This window comes from Achroia grisella, unplaced genomic scaffold (assembly GCF_030625045.1).
Source record: "Achroia grisella isolate CSIRO2021 unplaced genomic scaffold, CSIRO_AGI_Agris_v1 utg2786, whole genome shotgun sequence".
NCBI lineage: Eukaryota > Metazoa > Arthropoda > Insecta > Lepidoptera > Pyralidae > Achroia > Achroia grisella.
Genome location: NW_026712766.1, coordinates 318,222 through 335,018, shown reverse-complemented (window position 1 = coordinate 335,018; position 16,797 = coordinate 318,222). Strand labels below are relative to the sequence as shown.

General features: G+C 37.0%; 1 protein-coding gene across 1 annotated transcript in view; it reads right to left on the bottom strand.

Annotated features, from left to right (window-relative positions):
• Positions 1–15,360, bottom strand: part of LOC131843124 (talin-1-like) — a 129,636-nt gene extending 114,276 nt beyond the window's left edge. Inside the window, exons 1-5 of the mRNA XM_059191727.1 lie at positions 15,225–15,360; positions 13,702–13,851; positions 11,144–11,247; positions 1,113–1,254; positions 252–443 (exon numbers count right to left, since the gene is read on the bottom strand). Coding sequence (XP_059047710.1) covers positions 252–443; positions 1,113–1,254; positions 11,144–11,247; positions 13,702–13,851; positions 15,225–15,360 — 724 coding nt within the window. The remainder of the gene's footprint in view (positions 1–251; positions 444–1,112; positions 1,255–11,143; positions 11,248–13,701; positions 13,852–15,224) is intronic.
• Positions 15,361–16,797: the final 1,437 nt, after the last annotated feature.

The window sequence follows — 16,797 nt, the reverse complement described above, 5'->3', positions numbered from 1 at the left end:
TGGACGTGAACACTGATATAAGAATTAAGTGTATCTGTATAATATAAGTTACTAACATAGTTTTGTAAGTTCTTTACTAACACAATATGGATGTAATCCGAATTAAAATAAATAAATAAATTATTCAGGATGACTTACAAAATTAAATAAAATTTTATGGTATAATATTTACAATATATACCATCAGACGAGGATTCGCGCGTATCGTACACATATTCATAGAAATAAGAGATGATCATGCAGGGACTGACCTTTGTCCTCGGTGACGGGGTGCTTCCCGTTGAGGATGGCATCCTTGGCCTGAAGGTACAGCAGGTTCAGCTGCACCGGATCCCGCGCGTCCACATTCCGGTCCGAGTAGAACAGCCGCCGCTTCAGCAACAGCGCCTGCTTCGGACCGATGCCCATCTCGCGGAGCGTCTTGTGTTTCGCCAACCATTGCACTGATGGGTACCAAAGTTTTATGATTTTTGACACGCTCGGCGGTCTAGCGGTTCAGCACATCGGCTCGCTTTCGATGGTCGCGGGTTCAATAGTATCTATTTAATACATAAAATTCTCGTGTCACATGTTTCGTGTTTATATATGCTTTTTCGAAACTGCTTGACCGATTTAGATGAAATTTTATTACGTATATTCTGTAGGTTTGAGAATAGGTTTATAACAATTTTTTATACCCCAGAGAGTTAAGGGCGGCTCACCCAAATATTTTTTTTAATTTTTTCGAAAGTGTTTTTATTTTTATTTTTTTATTTTGTTGCATTAAAAATACATACAGTCTTAAATTTTCACCGTATTCTGACTAGCTGTTCGCGCGATTTCATCCTCATGGAATTTAACTTTATTTTTCGAAATTAAAGATTTTTTCCAAAATAAAAGTAGCCTAAGTTACTGCTTATTACATCAGTTACCTGTCAATAAAACTCCCGTCAAAATCGGTCCAGCCATTTCAGAGATTACCCGGAACAAACAGATAGACAAAAATTGTAAAAAATGTTATTTTGGTACCGCATTTATATTCATATGCATGTAGTAAAAAACGACTATTTCAATATTACAAACAAACACTCCAATTTTATTTATGTGTATAGATAAATTTTAAGAGCTCTCACCATTGTCATCAGTTTTGAGCTTCTTGCTGAGGTGCTCCAGCTTGGCATCCTTCTCCTTCGGCTGTTTCACCTTCCTCAGCGTGAGGGTTCCTGTGCTCGTGCCTAGTGCCGGTTTCTCCTCTTCATCACCCTCATCACGGCACTAAATAAGGATAGATGATAAACTCAAAACTGTAGTTTAGATTAGACTGTTATTTACAGTCTAATCCAGTCCAGCAGTGGACGTCTTCCGGGCTGCGATGATAATGATGATGATAGTCTACCTATGGTAAATCTTATTTAACGTTATATTATATGTACCTACCTATTGTCACAAAATACAATGTGTTTTTAATAATTGAAATAATTTTTATTCAAACAAACTTTTTTTTATACTACCACTCAGTGACTCCAGTCACCTGGTGACCACGGCTAGTGCAACCTAATCGAAACATCAAGAGATGTAAATACCTCTATTTACCTTAAAATTAGTCGTGTTAGAAATCGTCTAACTATTGTTAGCTTCAATGTATAGAGAAAGTAATTTATTACTTGAATTTCAAATATAGAACCATAGAGTAAGGATGTTATTGTGATGTTGGTGGCGACACTGTAATGCCACCACCAACATGCAGGAAAAAAGAAGGACGGATAGGCCATTCTCGTTTGAAGGCAGCCGATCTATGATATAAGTTATATTCTTATTATAAAATATAATTCATTGTATATATATGTACTATCTTTTGCGTGCGGCTTCGCTCGCGTTGTCCCCTTAGGGGTGGAATTTATCAAAATCCTGTCTTAGGGGATGCCTACGTTATAGTAGCTTTATGCATGCAAAGTCTCATCCCGATCGGTTTAAAATTGACAAAGTTTCATACAAACTTTCATCCCCTATTTTATCCCTTTGGGAATAGAATTAATCAAAATCCTTTCTTAGCGGATGCCTACATCATAAAGTCAGGTAGATGTACCTGCATGCCAAATTTCAACCTGATCCGTCCAGTGGTTTGGGATGTGCGTTGATAGATCACTACGTCAGTCACCTTTGAGTTATATATATTTAGATATTAGTGTATCCTAGATCTTATTTAATATATATATATATATATTTGTTATTTTTAATATAATAAATGTATATGTATCTGTATATAGTAAAAATCTTCGTTTTTTTATGAGTAACGGTGGCTGCCTGAAAACCAGCGGTGTATAGGTGCACCTCACTGAGGTTGTGCTTATATCAGCAACAGCTGTGGCATCTCCTATTGCCAACTTTCTATTTTATTATTTATTTCTCATTTTGTGTCTTATTGTAAACTGTATTCTTTGTGTTATATTGGCAATAAATCAATTATCTATCTTTCTATCTAAAAATTAATATAAGTGAGATGTGCAATTAATGTAATTGGAGAACGAAATAAAACAAGTACATCTGCATCGAGATATCATTTCTGTTTGCGCCACAACTAGTTTAAATGCACATCTCGTGTAATAGACAAGGACAGACATACTCACGATCTAGGGCCGAAAGGAGCCGAGTACGCCCGCGCCATCGATGGAAAGAAAGATGGCGCTACTTCTTCGTTTCCCGCTCGTGTCTGAGAAACGCCGCTCGCACATAATTACGTTTTATAATAATTGAATCACTACGATTTAATAAACTATTGAATTGTCAAGGTGTATATAGATAGTGTGCAATATTCAAGGTGTATATACACTAATTTCCGCCGCGCGTGTTGTGTGTGTGATCAGTTCATCGATCATCATCGTCGTCGATCATCGATTCCTGCACCAAGACGCCATAGCAGAAAGCCAGGTACGCTCGTAACTCCTTACTTTGCCCGTGATCTGTGACGACAGTCTTATCGAAGGAATATATCTCTCGGGATACATATCCCTAGGGAACCGCTTTAACATTTTTTGGTCCTTCGAGCCGGATATTTTGCTATTTTTAAATTGAGTTACATTTAATAACGTACCCCTTTTGCTATTTATTCGCAAGGTCCTTCGTTTAATATTATTATTAAGAAACCGCTTTCAAAATTGATAATATAAAATCCGCTTATTTAGTCTTATATTACTTATTTGTTTCTCAGACATACCCGCGTAGCCATATAGGATTGCCTTGTTATTTCTTTATATTATACCGCAACCAAGCACCTATATGTGTAATAGTTTATTATTTATAAACATATTTATTATATACCGCTATAGAATACCATATGATATCCCGCATTCCTCTGTATTATCTCTTTAGATAATAAATATTTATATCACCGCATTTATAGTATAGTCTTAAAATTGTATCCTATAACTATATTATACATAATATACTTGTACATCCCGCACACCTATAATATACAAATATAAATGTCTATATCCCGCATTCCATTATATTTTATATAGTAATCTACGCAACACTTAACCGTGTTCTCGCTACATACCTACATATAATTTTTATTTTCGTTACTGTCCGCTTACGCTGTCTATTGACAGGTCACTGTATAATTACCTATAGTTATATTGCGTTAAATCATTAGATATGTCACGTAAAGATAAAGATGCGCCTACCTTTTCACCTAGTCGTCAACTTATTATGTTAGAAGCTAAACGTAATGCTTTATTTCAACGAATACAAAGTATTTACGATAAGTCGAAGTCGGCTACGGAATCGGAAGAAAAAAGACGTATGTTTCTTAGTTCATGTATAACCATCGATGACGTTCGTAATAAGTTTCAAGATGTACTTGATGAATATAATAGTAGGATGCTTGATGAGAATCCTTCTGCCGTACCTAATTTTCATGTATATGACTCATTTGAAGATTTGTTTTGTTCAATTAAACAGACATTTTCTAATCTTTCTTCTGCGCCCACGGGTGGGAATTCGTGTGGGATAGATGCACCTGTATCTAGGCCCAGGCTCCCCCCCCCTGGAATTAGTCTCCTTCAGCGGCAATTATCAAGATTGGAATTTATTTTACGCTAGTTACAAATCTACTGTCCATGACAACTCCTCACTTACAAACTCAGAAAAACTGTATTATTTACTGGGTAAGTTATCACCCAAAGTACAATCGGTATTTGCAGGTATTACACCCTGCGCCGAAAACTATGAAATTATATTTAAGTCTCTGCTTGATAAGTATCAAGATATTCACGTTCTCGGTTCTAATTACTTAGACCAGATTTTAAATCTTAAATTAGGCAAAATGCCTTCCGCCGCAAGTTTTCAATTATTTATAGATAAGTATGTCACCGCCGCTATGTCATTAAAGGGCTTAGGTATAAGAATTCCCGAATTTAGGGTAATTTGGGAAACAATTATCTGATTTCATTTTATTATATATTGCAAAACGTAAATTCGATTCAGAAACATTACGCGCGTTCGAATTACACTCTTCTATAACAAAATCACGTGATTTTGACGGATTTATTAATTTTATAAAAACACAATGCCGCATATATGAAAATACACAACCCGCGCCCGCCACCAGTACAGAGTCAAATAAATACCGCCCGCCTACTAATAAATACCGCCCGCCTGCTAAGTACCCGGACCCGCAGTCTTATGTTTCAAGTGTAACACCTATAAAATGTTCACTTTGTAATAGTAATATGCATGATCATTTTTATAAATGTAGTGCATTCGAAAAATTGTCACCTCTCGATCGTTATAAACATATTAAAGCTAACAATTCATGCGTAAATTGTTTAAGTACCAAGCATAAGTCAGGTGTTTGTAGATCATTAAATGTTTCTGCCACCAAAGTGGATAAGTTAAAAATATTTAAAAAAAAAATCGATGGGTTTAGTATTTCATCTCTGTGATAGGAATATATTTTAGGGTACGTTCTCTGCAAATCTTCGTGTCGTGCATGTCAAAAGCGCCATCATTCTTTGCTACATTTTGTTACGGATCGGGGCTCGCTGCCCGCGCGCGATGCGCCCGCGCCCCGTAGTAGCATGGCCTCACCCCCGCTCCCGTCACACAGTGGCGAGGCCGTGGCCAAGCAGAGTGGTCTGTCACTTTGCGCGCTCAGTAACAAAACTGTGCTACTAGCAACTGCACGCGTTATTGTGTATGACGCATTAGGTAAACAACACTTAGTTCGATGTTTATTGGACAGTGCGTCCCAAAGTAATTTTATTACTGATGAATGTTGTGACCGCTTAGGTTTATTAAATGAATTAAAATATTCATCTACGATGGTAAAGGGTATTGGTGGCTCACAAAAAAACGTTAAGGGTTCAGTAGAATTTAATATATTTTCTCGTTTTAATTTTAATGTTCGCTTTAATATTTCCGCGCTTGTTGTTGACCGTATTACGGACAGTTTGCCTTCCGTTCCTGTCAATACCGCCGCATTTTCACACATTAAAAACCCACCGCTGGCAGACGGCGAGTTTGCCATTCCTAGTAATATAGACGTACTTATAGGTAGTTCTATATTCCCGTACTTGCTATTGCCGGGTATTGTGCATAGCAAGCATCGTAATATTCCGCCTGCGATACAAACCGTATTAGGGTTTGTAATCATGGGTTCCGTACCCACTTTTAATTCCGCATCGCCTAATTCCGCATTATTAAATACCGCATATACAACGTCATGTTGTTCCGTGATTCATGATCGTATGGACACTCTCTTCCAAAGTTTTTGGGAATTGGAGGAGATATCCGCGCCGCCCGCTCAGAGTGCAGATGATCTCGAGTGTGAACATTATTTTCGCGCCACCACTACTCGTGATGATAGTGGTAGATATATCGTATCCCTGCCGTTTCGAGAGGACGTGTTCTCCTTAGGTGACTCTTTCGCTGCCGCACATAGACGTTACTTATGTCTAGAACGTAAGTTGGAAGCGTCACCTCATTTTCGTTTTTCTTATAACGAAGTAATTCGCGCATATATTGATAAGGGCTATTTAAGTCCAGTTAAATCGCATCAAGACAATTCACTTATACCCTCGTACTACATTCCACATCACGGAGTGCTACGAGAGGATAAGGTCACCACTAAATTGCGCGTGGTTTTAGATGCCAGTTGTAAAACGACATCTGGTCGTTCGTTAAATGATATATTGCATAGTGGTACCAACCTACAGGGTGATTTATTTAGTATTTTAATTAACTTTCGTCTTTTTAAAGTTTGTATTTCCGCCGACTGTTTTCAAATGTTTCATCAAATAGTTGTACGCGAACCCGATCGTAGGTTTCAGCGAATTTTGTACCGCTTCAGCACCGATGATCCTGTGACTGAATATGAATTTAATCGTGTATGCTTCGGACTGAGGTCGAGTCCATTTCTCGCGCTCCGCGTTGTTCAACAACTAGTTGAAGATGAAGGGGATAAATTCCCTGCTGCTGCCGCTGTTGCTTCGTCTGCACTATATATGGATGATATCGTATCTTCTGTTATGACAGATGAACAGGCTATTACCATTAGCAACGAACTTATTGCACTTTTTAAAATGGCACAGTTTGATCTCGTAAAGTGGACGAGCAGCTCCCGCGACGTGCTTGCTCACATCCCGGATACACACAAAACCCTCAGTGACAAATCATTCGATAATTCCACCCCGCACAAGATCTTAGGTCTATTTTGGGATAACTCTAATGATTCTTTTAAGTTCAAGGTAATCACGCCAGACGCTATATGTACTAAGCGCGCTATTCTCTCCGCTGTTGCCCGTTTATGGGACATTTTAGGTTTCGTGGCTCCCGCTATTTTGTACGCCAAGCTCCTTATTAAGGAACTCTGGTTGTTGAAATGTGATTGGGATGCTCAACCCCCGCATCATATCATCGCAGCCTGGAGACAGTTCTGTTTAGAACTGCCCTCGCTTAATAGGCTTCGCATACCGCGACACTTAGGTGTGGTTGAGGATTGTCAATTGAATATTTTAGGATTTGCTGACGCTAGTGAACGTGCTTATGGCGGTGTAGTCTACCTACACATTCAGGTTGATAATAAATATTTTGTTCAATTATTATGCGCCAAGTCAAAGGTCTCGCCTGTAAAAATTGTATCCATCGCGAGATTAGAATTGTGCGCAGCCGTATTACTCGCAAAACTACTTCGTAAGGTTGTTGATACTATCGCACCACGGTATCCTGTGAATAATATATACGCCTTTAGTGATTCAAAAGTGGCTCTTTGTTGGATCCACTCTTCTCCGCACCGCTGGCAAACTTTCGTTGCCAATCGGGTAGTACAAACTATCGATAACGTCCCGGCAGACTGTTTCTATCACGTTGCTGGTTCCGATAATCCTGCAGACTGCCTGTCTCGTGGACTCACACCAGACAAGCTAGTAAACCATCCGCTATGGTACACCGGACCTTCATGGGTATTAAGTAACCCGGCCGAGTGGCCACTTGTTGTCAATCACGACTTATCGAATGAAGACATTCCCGAACAACGGACTGTTATACACACATTAATTTCAAATACCTCTGAATCACTACTTTACGCGCTATCTCAACGCTTTTCTGTATATTCTAAATTATTACGGACTATTGTATATATATATAAATTTATTAAACGCCTTCCTCGTAATACTGTTATTACGAGTGAAGACTTAGATTTTGCTGAAATAAAGTTAATCCGCGCCGTGCAAGAAGTATATTTTGCACATGAGTTTAATAATTTAAAAAATAATAAATATTGTTCTTCCGCTTTAAACAAGCTCCGACCATTTATAGACAAGGACGATGTCATCCGCGTCGGTGGTCGCTTGTCAAGTTCCGCTGAGGATTACTGCACTAAGTATCCTCTACTTTTACCGCGCCGCGATCATGTTATCGATATTCTTATCGATTTTTATCATAAGAAGCATCTTCATGCAGGACCAGAGTTACTTATGTCCTTACTCAGGCAGAAGTACTGGATCCTGTCCGCTCGCCGCTTAATACGTTATCGCATTCATAAATGTAACGCTTGTTTTAAAATAAAACCGCGCCCTACGTTTCCACTCATGGCCGATCTACCGAGCCACCGCGTCACTCAAGTTGATAAGGCATTTACGCATGTAGGCTGTGACTATGCCGGTCCCTTACAGTACACACCTATTCGTGGTCGGGGGTTAAAGGCCGCAAAGCATGGCTATGTATTTTCACTTGTCTGACAACCCGTGCTACTCATATTGAAGTTGCTACTGATTTAAGCACGGTTAGTTTCTTATCCGCACTTAAACGATTCTTATCTCGCCGAGTCCCGATAAACTGTTTATATACGGACAATGGAACATGTTTCGTGGGTGCTCGCAAGTATCTTCGCGATTTATATAAGTTTCTTGATGAATATCGCCCGCATTTAGAATTAGAACTTTCAGAAAATCGCATTAGTATGAAATTTATTCCTCCCGCTGCTCCCCACTTCGGTGGAAGTTGGGAAAGCATCGTAAAAATAGTTAAAAATAATTTATTTAAGGTGATAGGATCACAAATTCTCTCTTATGAGGAACTTATAACAGTGCTTTCTCAGGTTGAGGCACTTATTAATTCGCGTCCACTCACAGCTAGAAGTAGTGACCCCGCTGAGCCGTCTGCTCTTACGCCGGCTCATTTTTTAAATACTGTCCCTCTTTCATCCATTCCTGCGCCAGAAGCTAACACGCACGATTTAAATCAACGCCATTCCCTTCTGGATAGCATTGTACAGTCTTTCTGGCGCCGGTGGCGAATGGAGTATCTGCATCAATTGCAGACACGCGCTAAATGGAATCTTCCATCAGTTCCCATTAAGGAGGGTACTGTTGTAATTTTAGTAATAGATAACGCACCGCCCTTTTCATGGCCATTAGCTGTCGTTGAAAAGGTACATCCTTCCAAAGACGGAACTACGCGAGTGGTCACTGTTAGGACTTCAAAGGGTAGCTACCTTCGCCCGGTAGTTCGTTTGTGCCCATTGCCGCATCAATAGTTATATATTTAATATAAGTAAAATTTAGATTTAGCTTAGTTATATATAACTTTCATTCATATATCGTATTCACATAACCTCAGATAACTTCCCGCTTATGATTAATCTTATACGCATTAATATACCGCTCATTTTATTTATATATATCTTCCGCATACTGCTATTCATTTCCCAGTGGTATATATATGTATATTTTTTTTAAAGGCAACCCTTTAAGGCCGGGGGAATATTTGCGCCACAACTAGTTTAAATGCACATCTCGTGTAATAGACAAGGACAGACATACTCACGATCTAGGGCCGAAAGGAGCCGAGTACGCCCGCGCCATCGATGGAAAGAAAGATGGCGCTACTTCTTCGTTTCCCGCTCGTGTCTGAGAAACGCCGCTCGCACATAATTACGTTTTATAATAATTGAATCACTACGATTTAATAAACTATTGAATTGTCAAGGTGTATATAGATAGTGTGCAATATTCAAGGTGTATATACACTAATTTCCGCCGCGCGTGTTGTGTGTGTGATCAGTTCATCGATCATCATCGTCGTCGATCATCGATTCCTGCACCAAGACGCCATAGCAGAAAGCCAGGTACGCTCGTAACTCCTTACTTTGCCCGTGATCTGTGACGACAGTCTTATCGAAGGAATATATCTCTCGGGATACATATCCCTAGGGAACCGCTTTAACAATTTCGAATCTTCCCAATACAATATCAATAATATCTACCACTCATTCGGAACGCAGACTCATCACAAGAATGAGTTAAAAACATGAGTGTTGCTCTTTTAAATAAATGGTGTTCAGAATTAATTTTTTAATAATTTTGTGTGGATATAAACTGCTAAAATAGCAAATATAACATAATTAAATAATAGTATGCTTGAGTATCAAATTAAGTCATTGTTCTCAGAGCAGACAAGTTTGACCTCTCATCTGTTAATATACATCGTCTCAACCATGGATTTCGCGAATATTCATATCTACATCCGCAAATGCGGGACTTCCGCGTCAATTTACACATCCGCAACCACTTATGCATCCGCAATAATCGGATACGGATGCGGATGTCGCACAAGTAGAAAGTTGTAGAAATACAAGAAAGAAATTTCGTGGAGTCGGCGATCATCGCGTGCTCATTGACCAATATTTGGAAAAAAACTTACTATAACATTGAAGAATTTTTAATGACAATAATGTTTTTATAGAAAAACTTAAAATCCATAGCACTCACAATATTATCTGATTATACTAATAATGAGTGCATAGCGATTTCTATGTTGATTATCGCATGCCTCTTACTTGTTATACTGTAATTATTATATAAAAAAAAACATCTATTCAAAAGAACAACACACAAGTATGTTGCTCATTCATCTTGTGATGAATTAGCTTTCCGAATGAGTGGTAGAATAAACATATGACTATTCAAAAGTGCTTGTAATGAGTTTATTTGAATAAAGATTATTTCTATTTCTATTTCAATAGGAGCTAAGTTTCGTTCGATAACAAATTTCGACGCGTTTGTTATAGTGTAATTTGTTTACCGTAAATTAAACATTACATATCTTGTAGGAAAAATTAGTTTATTATTGTTACTTTATTTCTGCACCTATATATATCATTTTTTGTAAATAAAATCAAAATCCGCATCCGCATCTGCAGATGTGAACCCAAAAGATCCGCATTCGCATTTACATCCGTGGATTCCATCCGCAACATCCCATGCTTGTAGGGACTGGTCTGCTCTAATCACTATGACTGATTTCCTCTTATTAATTGTTTAACCAGTTGGTTATATATTCAATATTTTTTCTATTGAGTATTTAATAGAATTAGTGCTAATTGGTGGTTTGTATTCACACACTTAAACTTAAAAATGTAAAGTAATAATAAAATTATTTAAAAGAGCAACACGCAAGTTTCTTGCTCGTTCTTCTTGTGATGAGATAGCTTTCCGAATGAGCGGTAGATTAAAAAAATGTAATGACTATTCAAAAGTGCTTCGATGTAAGTTTACTTGAATAAATTATTTCTATTCTATTCTATTCTATTCTATTTCCTGCCCTGTTCCTGTCTCACCGACAACATATTACTGTCCCCAAAACATCATCCAGTAGTTATTCATACCAGTCCGTATTCGTCGTGGTTGGTGATGCCAATTCTGGCACAGATGTTCACCATCAACTCCTCCACGGGTTTTGACTCGTCCACCAGCAGCGTCTTCATAGAACCTTAACGGGGGCAAATAATAATAATAAGAATAATAAAGACATTTATTCAGCATTACAGTATTCTTAGATGCTATTTATTTATTTATTTATTTATTTATTTATAACTCTTTATTGCACCTTAAAAACAATCCAAAGAAAAAACAATATTCATAATGTACAGGAAGGTAGGCTAGGCACAAAAGGCGGTCTTATCGCTAAAGCGATTTCTTCCAGACAACCTTTGGGTAGAGGAGAAAAGACAGAAGGTGGTAGATGGCGCAAGATAGAATGAATGGACATGAATAATAATAGTAATATGTCATATATATCCATATATATATATATATATATACACATAACATAAATAAATATACATACATTATACATAATATAAATATAAAATTTAAAAAGTAAATTAGTAATAATACACAGTAACTAAGCAATGTGCAAATAAGAAAGAGACAATTTAGAAGAAAGGAAAGGATAGTAGAAAGACAATTTAATGAGAGAGATAGTGTGATTTTACAGCATTTTTAAAAATAGCTAATGATTGAGCGCTACGTATGGAGGATGGTAGTGAGTTCCACAGTCGCACGGCGTACACAGCGAAAGAATTTATCTTATATACTATACAACTTAAAAGCTAGAAGCTAAAACTAGTAACGCTGAATGTGACTCCCACTCAGCATTTATACTGCAGTATACATATACCACAGCGCTGATTTTCAGTGGGGCCACGACACACGAGAGAGCGTACGTAAATATTACTAAAGAAAATAAAACGTTAAAATTAAGACCATTTCATAAATAGGTATAAAAATGTATGTAAAGATAAATGCAATTTTAATTAATGTATTTAGTAAATTTTGTATATTATTTAAGTAGGTATAATGTTATGTAATGAGATAATTTATTATAATAAAATTTATTAATGATATTTAAATATATAACGTACATAAATGGTGTAGTTGGTACATGTTTTAGATGCTTATTATATTATATGTGTTCCCTGCTACAATGATTTTTGTTCTTTAAAGTGGTGAGTGAATAATTTATGTTTGAAAGAACCAAATGTACATTAGAAAAATGCAATATTACGTCCTTTCCGCTAATCATAAAGAAAAAGTCGATAGATTTTTATCTCGGACGGAGATGTCAAAACTGTTCAGCGTTAACTGTGATATATTCACTAGGTGACCCGCGCAACTTCGTCTGCGTTTCTTTCTCTACCTTTTACAATATTTTTCATTGCAGCTCCGCTCCTATTGGTCGTAGCGTAATGTTATATAGCTTAAAGCCTTCCTCGACAAATGGTCTATCTAACACAAAAATATTTTTTCTATTCGAACCAGTAGTTCCTGAGATTAGAGCGTTCAAACAAACAAACAAACTTTTCAACTTTATAATATTAGTGATTTAATTTCTCAATTATACATATTATACATAGAAGACACCCAGACCGATACAAACAATCATACTCATGAATACAAATGTTTGTGCCGTGCGAGGAATCGAACCCGCGACCATGTGATAGTAAAGCGTTATGTTATACCACTAGACCACCGAGGCTGTTCAATGATGATGAATAGTGATAACAATAGAAGAAATTAATAAGAGACACAAGTGTAAACTTCTTTCAAATATTTTTAGCTAAATGTTAGTATGTTTGTACGCCACAACTTCCGTATTGTGGTGAACGAAAATTTATTGTCACAATTTAATATGAAATTATATATATTTATAGTAATAAATTTATATAAATTATATTATCTACTAACTGTTACCAGCGGCTTTGTCTGGTCGGAATTTAACATTTATATAAGTAAAATTTCAATTTCAAAAATCTAGTAGCCTAAGTTACTATATTCATTACTATATATATGTATAATACTAGCCATGCCCGCGGTTTCACGGTTTCAATAAAATACGTTCAGTAGTTTCTGCGTGACAGAGTTACGAACATACTTTCGCGTTTATAATATTTCTAACTATTCGCCCCGGCTTCGCACGGGTGTAAATCTTATATATAAAATTCTCGTGTCACAGTTTTCGTTTCCATACTCCTCCGAAACGGCTTGACCGATTCTCATGAAATTTTGTAATTGTATTGAGTAGGTCTGAGAATCGGCCAACATCTATTTTTCATCCCCCCAAATGTTAGGGGTAGTGCACCCCAATTTTTTTTTTTATTTTAAGGCAAAACAACGTTTGCCGAGACAGATAGTGTATTATATAAACCTTCCTCTTGAATCACTCTATTTATTAAAAAGAACCGCTTCAAAATCCGTTGCGTAGTTTTAAAGATTTAAGCACACATAGGGACAGACAGCGACAGTGACTTTATTTTATACTATATAATGATTAATATTTATGATTATAACTGTAGGATATATGTCGACAGCAAGTGACTCTGATAGTGTAATATACCTTGCTGTAGGGTGGTAGGGGTGTGTTTTTTATTACAGTTAAACTTACCGTCCAGCATCCTAACTTTCAGGTTCCTGGTCTTGCAGAGGTAATACAGCGTGTCGCCATCTCTCAGCATGTAGTACTCCAGGTTCCGTTGGTCCTCCAGCCAGATACCAGACATCTCATCATCGGCCGATGTGAGGAACAGCGCGTATTCTACAAACAAATTATTATTGAAGTGAAATTCTTACGATTTTTCGGCCACGAAAAAGCAAAGCAAAATATTCCAATTACATAGACAATAATGTTTTTATAGAAAAACTTAAAATCCATAGCACTGACAATATTATCTGATTACACTAATAATGAGTGTTTTTATTTTTATTAATTATCGCATGCCTCTTGTTATACTGTAATTATTATATAAAAAAACATCTATTCAAAAGAGCAACACACAAGCTTCCTGCTCATTCTTCTTGTGATGAATCTGCGTTCAAAAAAAAAATATGTATTCAAGTAATGAGTTTATTTGAATAAAGATTATTTCTACATAAACATATATGTAATTAATATAAATAATTAAAAAAGTATATGAAATATGTGAGAAATTAAAACCACAGCAAAGATAATATTACATAGTAAATTTTTTTTTCGGATTACTCTAATGCTGTTGGCCGCAGCTGGCCTTTACAGCTTCACCGGACGATAGGGGGCGAGTGCAGATGGCACTCCAAACCAAATGAAGGACTTATGGAGAGGCTGAAGGCCAACTTTTGCCACGCACAACCACATTGTGGAATCACCTTCCAGCAATGGTATTTCCGAACCGATACGATATTGAAACCTTCAAGAAAAGAGCTTATTCCTTTTTAAAAGGCCGATAACGTACTTGCAATTCCCCTGGTGTTGCGGGTGCTCATGGGCGGCGGTAATCACTTACCATCAGGTGAGCTGCATGCTCGTTTCTGTTATAAAAAAAAAAACTCTCGCCTGACGGATACGCTTTTAGTTGCGGGCATCGCTAGGAAGTCTAATGTCGGATCAGGTCGTCGTAATTTCGATCCCCGTTTGTATTGGAAAGGGAATCGATAGGAGGGGTGCGAGATGTATATATAATTGTAGTTTTGTATATCAAATTCAGCCAATATGAAAAACGTGTGTTTTTCTAATAAAACTACCCTATAAAATCTCGTTAATGCACCCTCAATATCTTCAACTTAAACAGAGAGAGGTAAACGGACTATTTCGTAAAAAATAGCCAAATTCTGGCTATACCCATCTTTAATTAAGATTGTTATAGCCAGAATTTGGCTAGTCCAACGACCTCGGTGGTCTAACGGTTAAGCACGCTGCTTTACTTCCGATGGTCGCGGGTTCGATTCCTCTCACGGCACAAACATTTTATATTCATGAGTGTGACTGTTTGTGTCGGTCTGGGTGTCCTGTATTTATAATATGTATGTATAAAAATATCTATGTATTTGTATCAGTTGTCTAGCACCTATAACACAAGCTTTAGCTAGCTTAACTTGGGTTTAGATGTAGCTGTGTAAATTGTACTGAAAAAAAATTTGTTAACCATGTGATACCTTTGCCATCGTCTGCCGTGTGTATCCTCTCCTTGACGGTGGCGAGCGCTGTGCTCACCTTCGACTTGGACTCGAACTTCACCGTCCGAGTCACGGCGCCCTCGTCCTGGATCACTTTCAGCGACAGTGGCGCCATCTCCACTCCTTACTGTTCTAAAAAAAACTACTTATGATTATTATGATTAAGTATATATATTATTTTTATTTTGGCACATAACAGTCAATACATACACAAGTAATATAATATAACAATATGTTGATAGAAAAGACCAAACGTGCCGAAACTTAAACAAAACATATAAGTAATTATTACAAAACTTGTTGAAAGGATATAAATCTTAGTATACAATATGTACAGTTGTGAATAATATTTATGTTATCTGTGTCTGTCTATGTACTGTAGAAGTAACACGAGGAATCGCCCAGAAAAGCACTTCTGCCAGCGATTCGGGGATTAATTTCTCGCGGAGGAGTTGGGAGAGTCTCACTGTCCCTCATCTTATATATAAAATTCTCGTGTCACAGTTTTCGTTCCCATACTCCTCCGAAACGGCTTGACCGATTCTCATTAAATTTTGTGAGCGTATTGAGTAGGTCTGAGAATCGGCCAACATCTATTTTTCATCCCCCTAAATGATAGGGGTAATCCCCCCTTTTTTTTTTTTTTTAGAAAAATTTTTATTTTATTTATGATACAACATACAAAAATACATACAATCCAAAATTTTCACCCTTCTATCATCAACCCCTATTTTTTATAGCGTTATTAATTTATAGGGCAAAACAGTTTGCCGGGACAGTTAGTAATATAATAAAAATCGGGGTAAGGGATGGTTAGTAATGTGGACTAATAACACCATTGCTAACAATGTACCATGTCACGTTGACTTCTACGCGGTTTCCCCTGGAAACCATAGTGGTAAATTCCAATTTGCTAAGATGGGCTAACTGATCTGACCTCATGCTCATTTCATCATCTGCCACTGGTGGTCCGCCAACGTAAACCGTTAGCACAGGCAACGTAAACAAACGTTAAAAACTGTTGCGACATTGTCCGCTCCAGAGGATAACAACGTTGCATTATACGCAAAAAAAAAATATTTTACTAGTCGCACCACAATATGGATGTAATCCGAATTAAAATTTAATAAATAAAATAAAAAATAAATTGCATTATACGCAAAAAAAATTTATAGCCAATGTGTTATATTTGACGTTTGAACTATATTATTGTAAAGTTTCATCAAAATTCGTTAAATAGTTTTAGCGTGAAAGAGAAATCCATCCATACATACTCACAAACTTACGCGTTTATAATATTAATAAGAAAAATTATTAATAGACAATTTTTTTGCTTTAATCTGGCTATTTATATGGGAAAACGTTTCCCATATCAGTTACAATAATAATAATAAATTATTGCAAGCAAATTATATCGGTAAATTAGTCACAAGTAGGTACATATAGGTTTTGTATGACAGCGTGGCTTTATCGACAGTTTATCCTGTACAGCAGCGAGTACGTAGGTACCTACAGTGAAGCTAAAACAATGCTTAATTAAAACATAAATATA